Here is a 21,086-nt window from a genome sequence, read left to right on the forward strand (position 1 = left end):
TTTCCATACTGTTGCAGGCTATCTAAAATACGGAGGATGCCGTGGCGTTTTGATTTTGTTACTCCTCTTGAACGGCTCTGAGATGGCTCATCGCGAGTTAGACATTTGCAGAAATGATCAAGCAGAGCTGCAGTCATCTTGCAGATCAAGTGAAGTTTTTTCTGAAAACTCGTTACAGGCTTAAATTTCTGATCCCATTCCATCCACTGATCTTGTATGATTGGTTTCTTTTTGTACCCATTTGGGTCTATGAAGCGTCTCCCCACCGTGGTAGAAATTTAGCTCTGATTTTGTGCATGAGTCGGTATCCTCACTCCTCATCTGCGAGGAGAAAGCGCTGCAGGTCCTGTGTGGTTTCCATCCCCTCCCTGCACGCGGATGGATTGGGAGGTATTTGTGGTGTGTGAACTTGCTACCCCCAGAGCCTTCTGCTTCATTTCCTGGACCGCTTTCCTCCCTCCTCCCTCCTGACTCACTCCCCTGGACCACACTTCTCCCTCCTGGTTCACTCCCTGGGCCGAACTCCACCCTCCTCCCTCCTGGTTCACTGCCCTGGGCCCCCACGCCTCCCTCCTTGTTCACTCCCCTGAGCCCCCACGCCTCCCTCATAGTTCACTCCCCAGGCCCCCACTCCTCCCTCCTGGTTCACTCCCCTGGGTCCCCAATCCTCCCTCTTGGGGGCTTGGTAGTTTCTGCTGTGCTTGTACCAGCACGATAAGGCTGAGTGGCAGCTCCAGGGCGGTGGCTGCTCACGCAGCTGTGGCATGAGTGCAGAGAACTGCGGGGATGCAGCTGCCCTTGCTGTGATGCTTCGAGTGTCACAGTCGGTATGGGAAACTAGGTGGGATGTGGATGTCCCTGGAAGGGACAGGAGCCTCCCCTCAGCCTCTGTCAAACACTTCTCAGCCAGGCGTGGTGGCTCACGCCTGTAATCTCAGCACTTTGGGAGGCCGGGGCGGGCAGATCACCTGAGGTCAGGAGTTGGAGACCAGCTTGGCCAATGTGGTAATTTTTGACGCATTAAGGATTAAGGAAAATGACTCACCCTAGTTTACCTTGCTTTTTAATTGATGATTGGTGTACCCCAGTAGTCTGAACTTGTTAAGCAACCATTCTTACCGAAAGACTAATCTTTAAAAGTCTCTTCCTCTTGACACGTCTTTGGCTGCTGTAATCAAATGCAATGTAATCAGCACTGGTTAATGGCTTTCCTTGTTTGGCTAACAAATGCTCCTCAAAAACTTTGATTTCTTGTTATTTTCATTTATAATTATGTTTTAAGCCTTCTAAATTTTCTAGCTTTCCAGCGAGTTGGGAATAACTGTGATGGGGGCTTAGTTTGGGATGTTGACGTACACTCTATGCCCAGCTACTATGCCATTGTGTGAACACTGATTTCTCACTTTCTCATGAACACTGATTTCACCTAGTTTGGTAAATTCTATTAATTTTAAGGAAGGGGGTGGAATGCAACTGCTGTTAGGAGGCTTTTCTAAGGATCGAGGAAATGTTGCCATGATTATTACCATTACAGAAGGAACATAAAAATACGTGCTGCCTTCAGTCATGATGAATATGTAAGTCCGCATCTGTGACTGCAGAAAACGGCAGCCCCAAATCTTAAAATCGTGTGGATGCACCAAGCCCATCTGCAGGGCACTGTGGAGCAGCCTGCATTAGCCGAAGTTGGCCCACAAGCCCTGAGGGATGGTGTCTGAGTTATGATAAGGCTCTGACTTGGGATTAAACAGGCCTCCAAATAGTGTGATATTCTAAACAAAGACATGATACTGCCCAGGGAGCCCAGTGGGCACCTGTAGGCAGTGTAGGTGAGAAAAGGTTCCAAAGAAGATTCCTGCAGCTCAGCTAGGAGGATTCTGTAAGGCAGTAGACACATCAATGTTCACATAGGAGTGTTGAGCTATATTCATTCCTTTTAAGCAGCCAGGCTTGTGTGTGTTTTTAGGGGCACTCACATGGCGCCCTTTCCACCCTTACTGCTGGTTGTGCCTGTTTGATGTTGCGGACTTCTGTGTTAAGTGTGTCCACTCTCCAAATGTATCTCTGTCTCTAGAATATTTTAGAGTTAGACCATTTATTGTTTAAACACTTGTTTTTAGTGAGGAAGAAATCTTTAAAACGGGCCATACAGACCCTGCTATAAATGTTGAACAATGGAATGTGTAATGTTTAACACGTAGTGTTTAAAGTAGAAGACAGTTTAATTTAGAAATCCTGTTGGAATGCCAACTTAAATTACGACCATCTGTACACATATGGAAAAGAATGAGAGTGAAGGTACAGAATTGGAATTTTGTCTATTTTGTAGAGATTCTGTAATGTATGAGGTACAAGTCTCACTTCATGATTTAAATGCATGAAGCTGAAATTAGAAAACTTGACAAAAACATGCCTTTGAATAGTGAGCCTTTATCCTCCTTGAAATAGTGATTCATTCACTAAAACGTCCACCTGCAACTTTGTCAAATATATTTGTTGCATTAGTCCTCAAGTGAGCTCAGTTTTCCAGACAGGCAGATTATTACTGTTTAAAGTTTGTCCTGATGATGTTGGTGAACAGGGAAAATCCTTTGACGTGGATCCTCTGTGTGTTACACATCAGACGCGGCCTGCCCAACCCTCTGCCTGTAACTGGGAACCTTGACTGTCAGGATCATTGTAGAGAACCTTGAGGAAAGCAAAACAAGCCTCTGGAGTAGCAAAAGATGTAGCTGATTTCATGCAATAAAACTTACACATTTTTCTTTAAAATGCTTCCTTCGGAACGTCAGCTTGCTGACTATCTTAGAATCGCTGTAGTCCGCTGACAGCAGTCGTGGGAACAGGTGCATGGCCTGGCTGATGTAGGAGGGTCTCAGAGTGGAGCCACACTCCTGACACTGAAGGAGGGGCTGGAGCCATCACGCTCGTGACTCGTGCAGATGGCCTTGGCTGACCTCCAGAAGAGAAAACGTCAGTATCCAAGGAGGAAAAAGTCTATTAATTTCATGAGTGTTTGCCTTCGCAATGGCTAATACCCTGAGTTTGTGGCACCTGCTGTCTCTGGAATGAAGAGTCTTCCCTTCCTGGCAGACAAGCTCTAGATGGGAACAGGAGCTGTGGTTGCTGGATTGAAGAGGTTTCCTTCTTGGGGAGGTGGCCTTCGAGCCTGACATGAAGGAAGCTGTGACTGGCGGGAAAGGGCCTTGGAGACAGTGTATTTACCAGGAGGGTCGGTGACTGAGAACCATCCTGTTCCGAGTGTTGCCATTCTGGTTCTAGAGTAAACTTGGGGAGAAACAACAGCCAAAAGCCCCGAGGAATATTCTGTGATGTTGATCACGTTTGGTAGATTTGTTGCTGAGACTCTGAAATGAGAAGCCCGGGAGGTGCAGGTCTATCAGGCCGTGGGACGTGGGAGAGCTGCTGCTTCAGGGGTTGGAGTCCCCGTGCCAGAGGCTCAGTCCTGCAGAGACTTCTGCACAGTGGGCAACTGATGCCTCCGGTTGATTGTGAGTCCCCTCGATGAATACCCATGAAAGGTACCGTGTCAGCAAAGAGTCAAACTCTGTGAAGCATTTGGAGATTTATTCTGAGCCAAATGAGTTACCATGGCCCTTGATACTGCCCTCAGGAGATCCTAAGAACGTATTCCCAAGGTGGTCAGAGCCCAGCCTGGTTTTATAGCTTTTAGGGAGGCATAAGACAATCAATCAAATAAATGTAAGATGTACATGGGTTTGGTCTGGAAAGGTGGGACAACTGGAAGCAGGGGTGTCCAGGTCATAGGTAGATTTGAAAATTTCCTGATTGACAGTTGGTTAAGAGAGTTGTCAGATAAGGGGTTGTGGAGACCAAGGCTTTGTCATGTGGAGGAAATCCTCCAGGTAGCTTCGGAGAGAATAGATTGTAAATGTTTCCCATCAGACTAAGCGTCTAAGTTCTGTCTAATTCCAGAAGGGAGGTGGGGTGATGAGGCAAGTCCGACCCCCCAGCGATCATGGCCTGGACTAGTTTTTCAGATTAGCTTTGGAATGCCCTTGTCAAAATCAGGGGCTGTTCTGATGGGCAAAGTGGCTTTGAATTCTAATGTTTTTAAAACCAGAAAGTGATTGTGTTTTTTTCTGTGGATGACAGCCAGTGTGGTAATTAATATTTTATTAGCAGATTAATTTGGAAGTCAATGTGTTTTCAAGTATGTTAATTATTAAGTCATCAACAAACAGAGAAGGGCTTACTTTGAAACCAGCCTGAGACTCAAGAGGCTCATCAAAGAAAACGATGGACTTGGGAGGACTGATTCACGTGTTTACTGCGCCAAGTTTCAGGCATTATGAGAAGTCTGTGCTGATACATTGTGACTTGAGAACTTAAATCTTGATGGACTCTTAAGAGTGAGGCTTTTTTTTTTCTTTTCTTTGTAAATGGTCAGTGTTTCTGTCTCCTGTGTTTTGTCTTCCAGCCGCTGAGCACTTTAGCTTTGTGTTCACGTGGCCTTGTTCTCCGAACCACCTGCTTTGTGGCTCCTCTGTCCTGCCCACCTTGATCGCGTCTTCCCTGCCCCGTGGGTTTTATCCCGAGGACTGTTCTCCGCTGTGGGGAGGGGAGGATCAGTGGACACTGGCTTTAATGACTCATTTTCTATGTAGCTCCCAGTTTCTCAAAATCTTAATTGTCTTGGATTCCCTGTGAAACTGGGAGTCAGGCCTTGGGCGCAGTGCTGGGTGGCCTTGGGCGCAGTACTGGGGCAGGAGGGAGAGATGAGAACAGGAAGGATGGGTTTGTCAGGGGAAGGAACCCCTTGCCAAATTCCTGTGTCTGTTTTAGGTTAAAGATGAATGGCCGGGTGGTGGATGTCTCACCTGCTGTGGCTGGACCTCGCTGTGCTGAACCCTGAGCAGGGGCCCCAGCAGCTGCCTCCTGCCAGGCCGGGGCCACAGGGCTGGGCTTCTGCCTCTGGGAGGGCTCGTGCCAAGGTACAAGGGTCTGCACCGCTCGTGTGTGACCTGAGGGGCATGTGGGAAGCTTTTCTGTGCTCCTTACCTGGGAGAAGTTGAGCTCATCTGGGCTAGAGCCTCTGGGGAGGTAGGAAGGCAGAGGCCTGGAATTCCTGCTTTCCCCAGACAGCAAGAAAGCTCAGCGTTACACCTGCTCTGAGATGCCCTCAGCAGCCATATATAGTTGATTTTAACATGGCGGAAGGTGCCAATTAACCCGGCTCTGTGGAGAGCTTTGAGGAGTCCAGGCCCTGGACCCCGGGCTTTTTAATATGTTCCTTCCTGAACAAAAAAACAACAAAAGATCCCTGTGGCTGATGTCGACTGCGTGGGGTAGGACATGCCGAGCTTGGGTGGGGCTTGCCCCTGAGTTTCCTTGGTGCTCCTCCCAGCCCCCACGGACACCAGCCTCTCCAGGCCGAGGCTTGTCCTGTTTAGACCCTCGTTGGTAGGGTCTGTGGTCCTGGATCGAGGGCCCAAGCACTTCTTTCATATTATTATAAATGATTCACCAGAGATGCACGGCTGTGCCCAAACATCTCACGAGCATGAGATACAGCCAGTGTCGCCGCCGCAAGCTCATAATTCTAGTGGAAAGAGGAAATTTTACTTTTAATGTGCTCGTGTGACTCAGATGCAAATATTCAATTCCCATTAAACTTTCAAGACCTTGAGTTCCTCTGAGATTCCTTGGAAAGCCGCTCCTTGGCGCCACGACTAACTCTCCTGTGGAAGGAGGCTGGGGTGGTCCGCGGGGTCTGGGATCCTGCTGCGTTCTCCAGGATTCCTTAGGTTTCATCATTAGTCCCAGCTCTTCAGCAGATGGAGCTGATTGACTCTGACATTTCCATTATATTGTTCTTGTGTTGCCTCAGTTAACTTAGAATAACCAGTATTTACCAGAAATAATTGATGGCGAGATGGGAATTATTGGTGATTCCCTGACATAGGCAGCCTGTATAGATAAGCGTGTTACACGGTGTCTAATTTCTGAGATGTTGGTCCACACCTTCTCAGGAACACACTTTCAGGGGAAGATTCCTGTGCAGGAGAAGCTGCTTTTCCCCGAGACGCGGTGGCGGCTCCTGCACTGGCATGGCAGGGTGGCTGTGTGACTGGGCAGGGCTGGACATGCTCCTGTGCTGGGCGCCCACCTCCGCCCTACATCTGTGTCGAGGGTGCCTGCCTTTGTTCCCCCAGGTCGAACTCATAGAATTGTATACCTTCCTGACACATTCCTGCATAGAGATGATTAGATCTGGGGGCTGAATCTCAATCTGACATGCATGTAGGTAAATTATTGACGTGAATGACTTGGGTCCTCCACCTTCAGGGTCAGGAGGCACGAGGTGGGTTTGGAGACAGCTGCCTGGCCTCAGGAAGTTTCTCTCAGAGCCTGTTTCTTTCTCTAGCAAAGTAAATGATGCCTTCCTCACGGGGCTTAACACACGCTCAGTACTCAGATGCTGTCTGATCTTTGTTATAGTTAGTATTTGGGGAACAGCGTGGCTGGTAAGAAAATGTGTTATCTTTACAATTTATACAATGTCATACAAGGCAAGCGTGAAACCGGGACACTACCTTAATCTGAAGATGCTGGTGCTTAGTCTTCTCCTCAAGCATTTTGTTGTCATTCTGGTGTGTGTCAGCCAAGTCATATGACGGTACCGCGTGCGTGATGCCAGCTCAGTTACCTTGGAATGGGGAACCTGAGGCTGCCAGGGAGCATCCCTCCTGCCTCCAGTCCTCCGGGGGTTTCTCTCTCTCTCCCTCCTTTCCTCTGTCCCTCCCTATCCCCCAATCCTCCTCACCACTTCTGTTCCCCTCCCTACCCTCCTCACTTACTCTACAACAGAGGTCCAGACTTTGACAAATCCCAGCTGGGCCTATTTATCGCTTGGCTGGGAAAGCAGAGGGAAAGGGGCCCAGTTACTACAAAAATAGAGAATTGAAATAGAATGTGAGCTACTTTTGCGTGTTGTTTTTTACTTTAATCTGAATATAAAAGGCAAGTGTCAAACAAAATCGGTGCTAACTGCGCCACTCAGCTCCGAGTCTGCTTTGTCGGGGCTCCGTGGGTTCCCACTCCCTGGCCTTCTCCATGAGCGTCTGGACACGCCGTGGCTGTGAAAGGAGCATTCAGTTATGGTCCTTTGAATGTTCCAGAGTCATGTTTAATAAAAATCTTCACGTTTACCCACAGCCAAGTCTTGATTTAATAACAGGTACTGCAGGTCTCTGGGTGGGGCTGAGCCTCTGTTTTAGAAGCAGCAGCACCATCTGAGGGGCAGGTCCGTGTGGGCTGGCAGGCGGCCTGGTCCTTGGAGCACAGGGTGGACCTGACTCAGTCCTGGCAGTGGGGGGCCTTGCAGTTCTAGGATGTAGTGATGCAACCTGTGGCATAAATAAAAAGCCTCATGTGCCCCCATGAGAAGCTGGGGCTTCCCCTCAGTACTGTGGTGTGCTGTGTTTGTGATCGTGCAGATGTAAAAGGGTGAGGGAGATGTCTAAAAACTAGGCTCCCAAAGACAGCCCTTCATGTCTGGTGCTTTCATGTGTATATGCACACGTGTTTGACGCGTGTACACCTTCACACGTTCACCTCTTTCATGCGTGTACACCTGTTCCTGTGTTCATACACCTGTTTCGCGCATGCGCCTGTTTCGCCTGTGTATGTGCCTGCGCGTTCACCCTGTATTGCGTCATACGTTGTATTTTACATATTGGGTATTTTCAGTTTGTATCGTGAGCTTGTAACGACGTCGTGAAGAAAAGAGGGGGCCCTGGCAGCCTTTGGCTCTGAGAAACGTGATGTCACGGGAACAGATGAGACAGCCCGGTGAGGCCGGCAGAGGCCATCGTGGCCTTGGGAGTCCGTGCACATCCACTGTCTGTCGCTGTGTGACAAGTGACCCCAAAACCTAGGGGCTTAAGGCAACATACACGTACGACTGTACAGCTTTTTCAGGTTGGAAATTCAGGGCAGCCCTGCTGAGCGGCTCTGGCCCAGTCCCCCGGGTCACTGTGAAGATGCTGTCCAGGGCTGCAGCCATCTGTAGGCTCAGCTGGGCTGGAAGTTCTGCTCCAGGATGCTGTGCTGACGTGTCTGCGGGCAGAGGCCTGGTTGTCCATACCTGGCCACTCCCCGGGGCTGCCAAGTGCATTCCTGCCCAGGGCCGCTCCTTTCCCCAGAGACGTAGCAGTGCTGGTCTTTATGCCCAGCATCAAGGTGGCCGGGTCAGGAGCAAAGACTTGTTTCCCCTACTCGGCGGCTACTCCTGCAGGGCTGGGAGACAGTGGAGCTCGCGCAGGAAGGTGTTCGCTGAAGACCGTGCTCTGTGACTTGACGGGTGTTCCTCCCAGGAGAGTGAAATGGAGACTGGACGCCGGAAGCAGCATCCTGCGTGACCCCATGTGTAGTAGGGTCACAGCAGAGCTAAGTCCTTCCTTTACAGATACTTTTCAGAGTCTACCCGCCTTTAGATTCTCCGATTAACGTGTCTGAGGAGGGTCCCAGGAGTCTGCCACCTGCCAGGCCAAGGAGGTTCCCTGCATGTGGCTGTCCCCTGACACCTTGAGAAACGTGACTCGAGAGAATCACCGAAGTTTCCTAAATGAGTCACCTGCTTTCTCTTCTCTTTGCTTTCATGCCCCCCCAGGGTAGGTCAGTCCTGTCAGCCGCAGCGATACCTGCATGCTGGGGTTCCAAGGAGATTGGGGGTGTGTCGGGTCCCCCAGGGAGATTCGGTGACTGAGGATGCTGTCATAGCAGCCAACACGTCCTTATTGTTTTCACTTTTAATGAAGTTCAGTTACTAGGTTTTCTGAGGCACAATGATGTCCTTGTGAAAAATTGGTGATCAGGGAAGCAAGCAAGTGTGGGAAAATGATCCTGCCCTTAAATCTAAAAACCGATGAAACAGCAAAGAGCCCTGAAGAGCCCATGAACCTCCTCATGGGGCGGTGAGGAGACACCTCAGTAATGGCTTAAAAAAAAAGTGATAATACTGAAGAAAAGGTAAACTAAATTTTGGGTCTCCTATGGGTAAAGAGATTGTGGTTTACATTTTGGAGGTATGCGTTTATATACTTATTTATTTTTCTTTGTTGGATTTAGAATTAGTTGAAATAATTGTGTTTTTTAAATTAAAAAAATTGGGGTATACGAAGTCTAATCCCTTTGTGACATTTCTGTACTGTGAGACTCCACATACAAAAGTGAAGCCCAGACTGTCTGTCTCTAATGAACCAGAGAGAGGTGGTCATCTCCTGCAGGCCGGTCTGGTCTCCAGGCATCTGGCCATCCTCCCAGTCTTGGGCACACCTGCATCACTGGTGCTTCCTGCCAGACTGTGACTCTGCCCAGGTTTCAGGAGCACCCGGAACTGTTTTCCTAGGGGCTCATGCTTTGTCCTGGCTCCTGGAAGCACAGGCTTTTGACGAAGGACTCTCCCCACTGCCAGGTAAATTGGTGATTGTCCCACAGTCTGTGTTTTTTGCATGGGGCACAGAGAGTCTGGGCGTGGTGTCCTGGCCCTGGAGCCAGCTCTAGGACTGCCCGGCGGCCTTGCCTCCGCCCCTCATCTGGGAACAGGGCGGTGGGGAGGAGAAGGGAAGCAGGGTCTTGCCCCTTCTGCGTCTCGAGAACACGGGAACACATCGTCCCATTGCCTCGCACCATTCACAGCCCAAGCTTGTGTGAAGTATTATTTTATAACCTCCCCTGACAAAGATGTATTTTATATAAGCAGCACATAAAGTGCTAATTTAATACCCTATCGAGGAGGATTAAACAATAAGGAGCAGATATCACTGTAGAAAAGTTACTTTATCCGGGAAACATTTATCTACTGCAGGTGGATGTGAATCATGGCTTCCTCCTCAGTGGCTCCTGATGAGCCTGTGAAATTCTGTCCTGTTCACCACTGTTAGTTAAAAGCTACACCTTTCCTTCTATGACGTTAGTTACAAGCTCTACCTTTCCTTCTATGATGTTTATTTCTTGCCTGTTCAGCACTGTTACAGTTGCAAGCTATACCGTTTCTTCTGCGATGTGTATTTCTTGCCTGTTCAGCACTGTTAGTTACAAGCTATACCTTTTCTTCTGTGATGTATATTTCTTGAAGGCATGGACTAAATCCTAATTCCACAGTATTCGATGCACATACTCAAGAGATACTTGTTTGAATGAATGGATTAATAGAAAATAGAAGTGGTGACTTCACTTTATTTCATTATGTCAAACTTTGTCTACACGGAAAATTTTATGGTCCTTTGGAAAAACAGGGCCTCTGTGCAGGGTTGTTAGAGATTGTGAGAATGCCGCAAATGGCTCTGTGGCTCTAGGCTCACAAAGGGCTTGAGGGACTTGGTGGCGCACCTGTGTTGAAAACGGAGTTCTGCAAATCCATTGGAGTGACCTGCCAGCACCAGCACACACAGCCCTCCTTCCCAGTTGATTTCTGCACGGAGGCTTCTTCTGAATGCCCCAGGTGAACGTGGGTTCAGCCAGCACTGCTGGGCTTCCACAGCAAGCCAGGGTGCTGCAGGGACGAGAGAGAAGAGGGGCAGGACCAGGATCTTCCTGGGCCCCAGTGCCCGTGTGGGGACGCTGCCTGGCCTGGCTTTTCTGGGGGAGGTCAGGGAAATGATGGCATGGAGGGACTGTTGGTATGAGTCGCTTGCTCAAACAAAGATCCCAGGTCTGTGTGGGAGGCAAATAGAAATTTATGTGGGTATCATCAGTAACATAGCAAACATGGGCTTCTTCACTAGGGTGGCTGACCCTCTTGCTCATCTGCTGAGCAAAGGCCCGGCCCGGCCTGGCCTTCTACGCCTCCACAGTGAGCTTTTCTCAAGCTCTGTCCACTCCATGGAGATGGCTGGAGCCAGGGCAGATATGGGGTGTTTTCCACTTTTTATTTATTTTTTCTTTTTTGAGATGGAGTCTTGCTCTGTCGCCCAGGCTGGAGTGCAGTGGTGTGATCTCGGCTCAGTGCAAGCTCCACCTCCCAGGTTCACGCCATTCTCCTGCCTCAGTCTCTCGAGTAGCTGGGGCCAGAGGTGTCCGCCAACACACCAGGCTAATTTTTTGCGTTTTTAGTAGAGTCAGGGCTTCACCGTGTTAGCCAGGATGGTCTCAATCTCCTGACCTCGTGATCCACTAGCCTCGGCCTCCCAAAGTGCTGGGATTACAGGCGTGAGCCACTGCACCCGGCCAGGTATTTGTCAGTTTTTGAAAGCTACATTTAAAGAATGAAATAGACCGAACAGAATTACTTCCTTTTGAATATTTAATACTCAGTCTACCAGAACACTTAAATATAGTTAATGTATTCAAATAATAAGAAAGAACTTTCCCTCTGTTCCAAAGAAAAAGTATAAACAACCTTTTACTTGTCAGGGATTTCACTATGTTTCTAAAAAGCCAGCAAGCACTTTTCCTGAAATAGACCCATCTCTTCCTCTGCATAGACCCTATGAACATTTTAGCTACATTTCTGCTGTATCTTAATGTGATCGATTGTAGAAAATTCCTTGCTACTGGAACTTCACGATGCTTTCCTTTGAAACATCAAATAGAAAGTATGGATAGTAAATCTCAGACTAGTTGCAATTATCAGTCTTGGTAGAGCTGCCACCCACAGCCTCTGTCAATTACAACAGAGTGTGTCTCCCCAGGAACCCGGATTAGATTGCGGACCAAGCCAGGCTCACCCAGGATTCAGTGCAACGTCTTTCAAAGCTGTAGTCACTGCCCCTGGAGGAGACTTGAGAAGTCCTCCCTTTGATGCCTGTGCATGGCTGTTCTCAGATCACAGCAGCTGCAGCAGCATCTCAGAGGATGCCAGCAGGGGTGTCCTGGGTATTGACACCACGATAGGGGCCTGCAGTGTCTGAATGAAATGGGCCATGAAAGTGAGCACCCTAGAGGAGTCCACAGCCACGTTTCAAAGGTGCAGTGGCCCGAGGTGAACCCCAGAGCACTGAGGAGCCTGGAGTTGACCTGTCACGACTTCATTGAGAGAGCTGACTGAATTCCGTACCTGTGCGGGCAAAATATGGCTGTTTGCGCTTGGCCCCTTCTCAGTCCAGGGCTAGGGAGGTTGTCTGCACAGCTAGTGGGAGCTTAACTTTGTGCACACTCGGGGTTGGGTCCCACTCCTTTCTGTGAGCCCAGGGAAGATAGACATGCCGAGCTCTCCTGGAAGAGGGCCCTGACGAGTGGAAGCTGAGCTTCAAGATGGTCGGCCTTGTGGTGTGCGTGGCGGGTTCGGAGTCGGTGTGTGCTGAGTGGGGGCCCGGCTGCTGCTGTCGCTATTGGGCTCAGCAGACGCTGCGGGGGACGTGGCTCCTGTTGTACTTGGTGGTTTTCTCCTCACAGGAGTGGGTTTCCCTGCTGTGAAGGTGTCGGGGCTGTGACAGGCAGCCTGGCAGGAGGAAGACGCTCGTGGGGTTGTGCCCCGAAGCCCCCTTCCTCTTGAGGAGCATGAAGGGGGTTTGGGACCCTGCTTCCGGCTGCGCTCCCTTGCTAGGTTCTTGGCCTCGGGGGCCAGGAGAAGCTGAGTACAGGCCTGAAACCTGGACCCCTTCCACAGCCTCCGTGGCGTTTGTGGTGTGATGCGGGACGAGGCCCTTGGAACTCCAAGCCCTACCCTGGCATGCCCGCCCACTGGGGCGTCTTGGGCACCTGCTGTGTGCTAGGCTCCGTGGTGGGGTGGGCGGTAGCAAGGGCTGTGGGGTAGAGTGGCCACGGTACGCGGATGATGAGAAGCGTCAGGGAGGCAGTGAGAGCGCAGCTGAGACCTGCAAGGAGGGGACTGGCTGTGGGTGTTGGGGCTCAGGGAGCTGCCTCTACCCAGAGCCACAGTGGCCAGTGAGGGCAGAGCAGGGGACCGAGGCCCAGGGAAGCCGTGTGTATGGTTCGCATCAGGTGTGCGGGTCTGCCGGGCTGTGCGGCCCTTCTCAGTCCTGGCTGGGCCTGGGGTCCCAGAGGGAACGGAGGGTCTTTGCATCTCCCTCCTCTTGCTTCCCTGCTGCTTCCTGGTGAAGGGATGCTTCTTTATTGCAACTCTGGCAGTTATTGTGCATATTAAGAGGAGTTTCACAAAATCGTAGGGGGGGAGGCAGACTAGGGATTCATTTTTTTTTTCTCCCCCTGATTTTACACGGAGCCTTCTACTACCCCTTAGTGTGGAGGCAGAGTGCAGATGCTCTACAGTTATCTATCCAGGAAGAGAAGAGCTGATGGGAAGTCACAGATCTGATCACTGCAATAGCACTGACATTTTTAAGTGGGAGAATGCTGATGTCCATAATAATCAGAGTAAAACTTCAGTAGCTTCAACATAAAGATTCTGAGATGATCTTAGAGCCATTTCGTCCCTAGATCCTTCTGCAGTGTGGAGTGTGACATCTCTACCAGCCTCTGGTCAGTGGCCGCCTGTGGGTAACTGAATGCTTGAAGTGTAAATGAGAACTTCTAATTTTATTTAATTTTAGTCAAATTTAAATAGCTATATGGCCCGGACACCGTGGCTCATGCGTGTATTCCCAGCAGTTTGGGAGGTCGAGGCGGGTGGATCATGTGAGGTCAGGTGTTCAAGACCAGCCTGGCCAACAAGGTGAAATCCCATCTGTACTTAAAAATAGAAATAAAATAGTCAGGCGCGGTGACAGGCGCCTGTAATTCCAGCTACTCGGGAGGCCGAGGCAGAAGAATCACTTGAACTCAAGAGGCAGAGGTTGCAGCAAGCCGAGATCGAGCCACTGCACTCCAGCCTGGGTGACAGAGGGATACTCTGTCTTAAGAAAAAAAAAAAGATTTTAAAAAACCCTACATGCCCCTAGTTTCCTCTGTAGGAGACGGCATGGTTCCAGAAGGTAGACTTTGTGTTGAGGACTCTGCAGCGTCAGGCTGGAGACAGTCTCCCTTCCTAGCAGCGTGGGCCCCTGGGCTGTTCTTCTACCAGAAGGGATGGTGGCGTCTCTGGGAGGTATCTGTAGACTCAGATCTGTGTGGATTAGTGACTTGTGTTACTCACAGATACTTAATTTTATGGGTAAATGAATACCTGGACTGGCTGCAACTTCAGGGCGAGATTCGGGAGTAGGGAGTGAAAAGTGACGACGGAACCCTGGGCTTGTCCTGCTGCCCCCAGGACCCGGTCGGGGTGCCTTCTCGTCTGAAGTCCCAGCACGTGGTCAGGGTACCCCTTGCCTCTGAAGCCCCCAGGAAGTGATCGGGGCACCAATCCCCTCTGAAGCCCCAGCACCTGGTCGGGGCACCCCTCCCTTCTGAATCCCCCAGCCACCTGGTCGGGGAGCCCCTCCCTTCTGAATCCCCCAGTACCTGGTTGGGGCGCCCCTCCCTTAAGCCCCCAGACCCTCCTGGCCTGCGGTGCTGCTTCTCCAAATGCTGTCCTTGGCTGTTTTCCAGGAGTCACCTGCACCAGAGCAGGCTGCGTGTGTCATTTCTTGTCGGATCTGGGGTGTCAGTGAAGCTCATTTATCTTGTCTTCCTCCTCATGTGCCGTATCTCACCTGTTGACTGTCTGAGTTTGTGTCAGTGCGTGTTGTGCGTTCTCAGGCTGTACTCGGTGCTTAGGTGACAAGAACGTCTTAGAGCAACGGACTGTCTGCTCCAAAGGACGCTGGGCATGAATCGAGACACAGTTTACTTGTGGGGTTTAAATTTCCTGGGTGTTGGAGGCAATTAAGGGGAAACAAGGTCTAAAAAACCCCTGCAGATGAGGAAGGCAATAATGAAAAAAATTACTCTATACACACTTAGCAGTTGATTTAATTTGTAGGTGAATTTTGCATTTCGGGAACTACTAAAGGTACTGTTTGTAGGGATTCCTTGATGAGCTTCTTGTTTTCTGTCTAGAAAGTAAAGTGGATCGGTTTTGCCTTTAATTCTGACTGACTAGGATCTACTTCCTTTTCCCCCCATTCACGTTAGGGTGGGGATTGGACTGGAAGAGCTGTAGGATCTCTTTATTTCTGATCTTAAATGAATTTTTTCTTCAATGCCCTGTTCTTTGGTTTGGGAAATGTGCTCAATTTGTACCGTGCTTTAAATGTACACAATGGTCGAAATTGCTACTTTTCTTTAAAGTTAGATATAACATCTTAAGTAAAATGTCATCTATAAATCAGGCACAGTCTGGGGCCTGGAGACCCCTCTTGTCACTTCCTTCCAGCTGTGTCTTCTTCCCTGGCCACATTGCCCTGGCCACATCTCCTCCCCACACCACGCCGTGTCATCCGCCCACCACCTCACCTCTGGTCACAACACCTCCCTCCCGGCCACATCACCTGTGGCCTCACTGCCTGCCTCCCTCCTTCCTGGTGGCCTCCATGGCTCCCACTGTCTGCCCTCCCGAGGGTCTGTTCAAGGCTCCTTCCCCGTTTTCCACTCCTGAGTGGGTCTCGGGGCCTAGATGTTTCACAGGATGCAAGTTTCTTCCCTTCCAGCCGTGGGTCTCTGAGCGACAACTCCAGAGAGGGCACTAAGCTCTCCTTACCTACCTGGGGGGCCCTGAGCCCTGACCACCGACCACCAGGGCTTTTCTGCAGTGTGTGGGGCAGACTCATGCATGAATTGGACTAAAAAGATGCTTCCAGGAATCCTTGTTTTAAGTGCACTGGAGCAGAGATGGGGAGAGGGGACCACCTGGTTTGCTCAGAATTTGGTCCTGATCACAGCCAATGAGGCAACATAAGCACCTCCTAAATGAAGCATTCCACAGACTGATTTTACACATGACAGAAAGGCTTCACACAATGAGTGAGTTTGAGCTGCATTTGAAGGAAGAACAGGTCCCTGTAGGTGGAAATGAAAGGTAAGCGTGACCCAAGCCATCAGCAGCAGCGGGGGTGGGGTGGTGCGGTGCAGACTCCCCATGGATGGTGGGCATGGCTGAAATGCAGGAGAGGGCAGGGGTGCGAAGGAACAGCAGGGCGGCAGTAAAATTCCCCTGCAGAGAGGGGACGTGACTGAGATATTATCACATGTATACAACTGAGAGATGATTTGAGGAGGATTTCTGGGAGCCTATGGGAAGAGCACGTGGTCGTCATCAGTTCTCGGGATCTCTTTTTATGAAGTGAAAATAGTCTTGCCTCTGCCTATCTTGTGAGCTGTTGTGACGATCAAATCAGATAATCTTCAGCGAGCCTTGTAAATGCTAAAGCTGATGATAGACTGTTCCAGCCCCCTTGTCTCTACCCTCCTTTCCTCCTGGGTAACGTGAACCCTGCTGGGTACCTCACTATCTGCCTGGTTTCCTCCTCCATAACGTGAGCCTTGAGTACTTGCTGGGTACCTCGCTGTGCACCTTCCTTAGTAACGTGAGCCCTGAGTATTTGCTGGGTACCTCGCTACCTGCCGTACAGCTGGCTGTAGAATTGTCAAACGCACTTGACTGGCACATAAGCAGAAGTGCTCGCTGGGCCTTGGGAGGGCTTTGTGACATGTGGGTGCCTTCTGTTCCCTGTTAGGCTGGAGCTGCAGGAGCCCCCCTAGACCAGATAGAGGACCAAGGCTGTGGCCTCGGGGTGGGGGCTGGGGGAGCTCCCTGGGTTTATTGTGTGGGTGAGAGCAAACTTCAGTCCCGCTGTGGCATTGGGATTCAGGGTTCCTTCTGGAATGTTCTGAGTGAGAAACAGGAAGTGCGCACAGGTGCGTCTTCTGCGGATTTTATGGTTATCTTGGGAGAGCACTGGTGCCTCTGAACTATGAACCTGCAGAACCACTTCTTCCACTAACGGCCGCCTTTATATAAAGAATGACTTACAAAAGATGCCACTTCAGATGGAGGTATTTGCAGGTGTGGCCTGAAAAATGAACAAAATGACTTTCATCTCTAGGAAAGTACCGTACATTTTTCCCAATGATAGACATTTGAGCTTTCCAGCGAATATTAAAACATAAAAATCTTGTGTCCACCACTTTCTCATGTGATCAATGGTGATACTGATGTGGGGTTTTTTTTTTTTTTTTTTGGACATATAATGAAATGTGGAAGCCGCTCATAACTCTGAACCAGTATTTTCTAACCAATGTGTGATTACAAAATCGTGTGCTGGTAAAAGCCATTCAAGTGCAAGACGGACCAGTCGACTTAGAAGGAATTGGGGCAGAAAGGCCCGTCGACCAGAGCACAGACTCTGTGTTGCAGACGGCCTGTACGGAAGTGCCACTTGTTACATTTGGCAGCAGAGAATACCTAAAATGATCTGAAAACACAATGAAAATACTGCTTCCTAATTGTATATCAGTATGGGGTCGGACTTTCTTCATAAACTTCAGCCATGGCTCTGCAGCCCACTGAACGCAGATGCAGGCATGAGAATCCTGCTGTCTGAGGTGCAGAGATGTTAGGTGTTTTCACAGCAGCACAAACTGTTGCCACGCTGCTGCTTATTTTGGAAAATGGTTTCTTCTTTAAGACTGTGTTAAGATGTAATGACTTTATCCTTGTAAAAGAAACTAAATTATGTTCTTTTTTTTTTTTTTTTTTTGAGACGGAGTCTTGCTCTGCCACGCAGGCCGGAGTGCGGTGGTGTGACCTCAGCTCACTTCAACCTCTGCCTCCTGAGTTCAAGCGATTCTCCTGCCTCAGCCTCCCTAGTAGCCGGTACTACAGGTGTTCAGCACCATGCCAGGCTAATTTTTGTATTTTAGTAGAGACGGTGTTTCACCATGTTGGCCAGGCTGGTCTCGAACTCCTGACCTCAAGTGATCCACCTGTCTCTGCCTCCCAAAGTGCTGGGATTACAGGCATGAGCAGCCACCACTCCCGGCCTGATGAGAAAGCTTTTTTGTGCTCTTTAATAAAGTGCAAAGGGTTCCTGAGACCCAAAAGTTTGAAAACCACTGGCTTAAACCGACAAAATTGTCCATGATTCTTCAGTGTATCTTCTAATCTGTTGATGGAGAGAGGACAGCAAGGGTTGCTTTACTTTTTTCCTTTCACAACTCAATGGTGCTGGGACAACTGGGGTATCCACATAGAAAAGGATGGACTGGACCCTTCCTCACCCTACACGCAAAGCTCAACATGGTTCCAATGTAAGGAGCTGACTGAGACCCATTCTGTCAGTCTGCTGGGTACCATAACGGACACCACAGACCGTGCGACTTAGACAATAGCATCTTATTTCCTTTTTACTGGAGACTGGAAGCCTGGGATCAAGGTGAGGGGGGCAGGGTTGGATTCTCTGGGGCCTCACCCCATGCTGTGTAGACAGCTTCTTCTCTGTGTCCTCACAGGTTTCTCTCACGTGTATGCAGCACTGAGGACTGTGTCTAAATTCTCTTAAAAGAACACCAGTCATACTGGATCAGGCCCTACTTTTAAGATCTTATGGGACCTAAATTGCCAAGTTAAAGGCCCTGTATGTAAATACAGTGACATTTTGGGTTTCTGGGGTTGTGACTTTAACATGGAATCTTGGGGGAGGGGGACAGTTCAGCTCATAACACCTTTAGGGGAGAATCCTGGAGAAACTGTTAGGTTGGATTAGGCAATGTTTCCTTGGCTGAGACGTCTAAAGCTATAACAAGCAACTGAAGGGAAAAAGACGGTATCAAAATTAAAAATGTTCAATTCAGAGGATACTATTAAAGTAAAATGACAACACACAGAACAGGATACATGATCACGATAAGGACCTGATATCAAGAATATATTCAAAAACTCTTAATAAAAATCCAATTTAAAAATGGACAAAGGATTTGAATAGACACTCTCCAAAGAAAGACATATCAATGCCTTAAAAAGCACATGAGATGTTTAGCAGAATTCGTCATCTTAGAAATGGAAATCAAAACCACCGTGAAATAACACTTCACAACCACCGTGATGGGTGGGTAAAACCCCAGTATTGGACAGTGACATGTTGGTGAATTGGGGAAAACTGAAATCTTGATATATTGCTAGTGGGAGGGGAAGTAAAATGGTGCAGTTGATTTGGAAAAGTCCGACAGTTCCTCAGAAAAGCATGAAATCACCGTACGACCCAGCAATTTCACTCCTAGCCATATGCTCAAGAAAACTGAAAACATTTTTTCCAAAAAGTATGTCATGCCTGAATCTTCACAGCAGCATTATTCATAGTAGTAGAAACAGTCCAGGTGTCTGTCAACCGGTCACTCACTGAGATTCCACTCACCTTAGACGTGAAAGATGTCAGCACCGAAGGTCACACCAAAGGTCATGCACTGTACGATTCTCCTCACAACAGGTGTCCAGAATGGGCAAATCCAGAGAAAAGGAAGTTGGCTGGTGATTGCCAGGGGCTGGTAGAAGGAAGGAGCCAGGTGCTGACTCTTAATGGGTTCAAGGTTTCTTTGGCCTGTGGTGAAAAAGTCCCGGAATTACATACTAGTGGTTGATGTGCAGCTTTTAGAATATGCTAAAAAGACTGAATTGTATTCTTTAATATTGGGGCTTTTTGTGCTTTGTAAATTGCTTTTCAATTTAAAAAGGAATTCAAGAAGTTATTTGGTGTTGATATGATAGTATCCAAAACAAGTTACTATGTAACTCACGTCCCCAGAGTTAAACTTCATTTTCTGAGGATCTTGAAGTGTTTGAGGCTAGGAGACACAACGATCCTATACTGTATGTTACACCCCATCTTACTGATTTCTATCTCACATAACCATATTCAGGAAAAACCGACATGTAAATGTGAGCTGAATGCTATGCAGAGGCACATTCCTCTTACCCGGATGATCTTTAGCGGTACAGTAAGAGATGAGATCATAGCAACGTTAGTTTAGTTAGTTTAATTTCCATGGCAACAGGAATTTGGCACATGGGATGAGTTAGATCTCCCTGCACAGCTCCTAACGGGGTTGCCCATTTCTGTGTGGTGTCTGTGTATATTCTCGCTGTGGAAATAAGTGCTAGCACCTGCACAAACACTTGTCCGGAAGCGCACACGAAGCTGGTGAAGGCAGAGGACAGGCGAGAGGGAAGCATGGCTCAGCCCTGGCAAAGAAGATCGTTATTCCAAACGCAAAATATTCAGGAACACAATCCTTGGGAAGACTGATGATGTCTTTAGACCTCACCACTATCGGGTTGTATCTGTGCAGCCAGTTACCAGAGCCGCAGAACGGCGTGTGTTGGTATTGGTGTCATCACTCAACGATTCTGACTTTTCCTGGTGCTGAGGATGACTGCATATGGCAGAAGCAAAGTGCTAATCTAGCACAGGTCATCATATCCAAGTTCTTTTCTATGAAGGCGGGCAGGGTTAGGAACCACCCCACCCCACCCCACTCCCCAATCCTATAAGAACTGGGATCTGATGATCTGTGCTGTCGAGAGAGGCAGGGTTAGAACACCTCATTCCTCAATCCCATTGTTGAAAATAATAGTTGGATTGGGAGGGTTTTTACTCCTAAGGTTGAAGCCGTGCATTTCTGGAGCCTGGGCTGTCAGTCATGGTGGCTGGGGAATGCTGGGGCTGCGGTTGTCTGGCTGCCGGTAGCCCTGCTGGTGGGTCCTCCCTCTTTGACACCGTTCATTTCTGAAGCTTGCTTTCCCCGGTGTTGGAAGTAGCAGCACTGGAAGAATGGCCGCCTTCCTACAGTGAAGCTCTGGCAGGAGAGGAGAAGATACGGAGCGTCTGTTCAAGGACGTGACGTTCTGGGCACTGCACCATGCGTTCTGCTTCTCAGCTGTGCCTCCTGGTTGATGTTACCATCACCTGGCATTTCCCAGGAGGTAACTCGCGAATGCCACACTGATGGAACAGTGCGGCTCGAGTCCAGGGCCGCTGGAGCACATCAGCAAGGTCAGGCTGGACGCATGTGCTTGCTGACAGGAAAATGACAGGAAATGACATGTCAGTTCAGGAAAATGACAGGAAATGTCATGTCAGTTCAGGAAAATGACAGGAAATGTCATGTCAGTTCAGGAAAATGACAGGAAATGTGTTTGCTGACAGAAAAATGACAGGAAGACGACAGGAAAGAGGCCCATGAGGAGAGGAACCAGTAGATTCAAGGCAGTTAACCGAAGGAGCGAGCCATCACAGGCTGGGAGGACACCCCAGCCACAGTGGATG

The 21,086-nt window shown here is 49.2% G+C and overlaps 1 protein-coding gene and 1 long non-coding RNA gene across 25 annotated transcripts in view; one reads left to right on the forward strand and one right to left on the reverse strand.

The window, feature by feature from the left end:
- LOC141408000 (disco-interacting protein 2 homolog C-like) overlaps positions 1–21,086 on the reverse strand; it is a 274,075-nt gene that overhangs the window by 64,825 nt on the left and 188,164 nt on the right. For 4 of the 24 annotated variants that reach the window (XM_074005982.1, XM_074005956.1, XM_074005973.1 and 1 more), the window contains 2 exons: positions 19,179–19,361; positions 14,782–16,838 (listed from right to left, as the gene is read on the reverse strand). In XM_074005982.1, the coding sequence (XP_073862083.1) occupies positions 19,180–19,361 (182 nt within the window). In that variant the 3' untranslated portion in view covers positions 14,782–16,838; position 19,179. Of the gene's footprint in view, positions 1–6,966; positions 11,240–11,280; positions 14,012–14,781; positions 16,839–19,178; positions 19,362–19,924; positions 20,837–21,086 lie in introns of those variants that run through there. The other 20 variants (XM_074005970.1, XM_074005974.1, XM_074005985.1 and 17 more) reach the window with 13 other exon arrangements.
- Positions 1–21,086, forward strand: part of LOC135966385 (uncharacterized) — an 85,823-nt gene that overhangs the window by 55,819 nt on the left and 8,918 nt on the right. The window lies entirely within an intron of this gene.

This window comes from Macaca fascicularis, chromosome 11 (genome assembly GCF_037993035.2).
Source record: "Macaca fascicularis isolate 582-1 chromosome 11, T2T-MFA8v1.1".
In the NCBI taxonomy this organism is placed as follows: domain Eukaryota; kingdom Metazoa; phylum Chordata; class Mammalia; order Primates; family Cercopithecidae; genus Macaca; species Macaca fascicularis.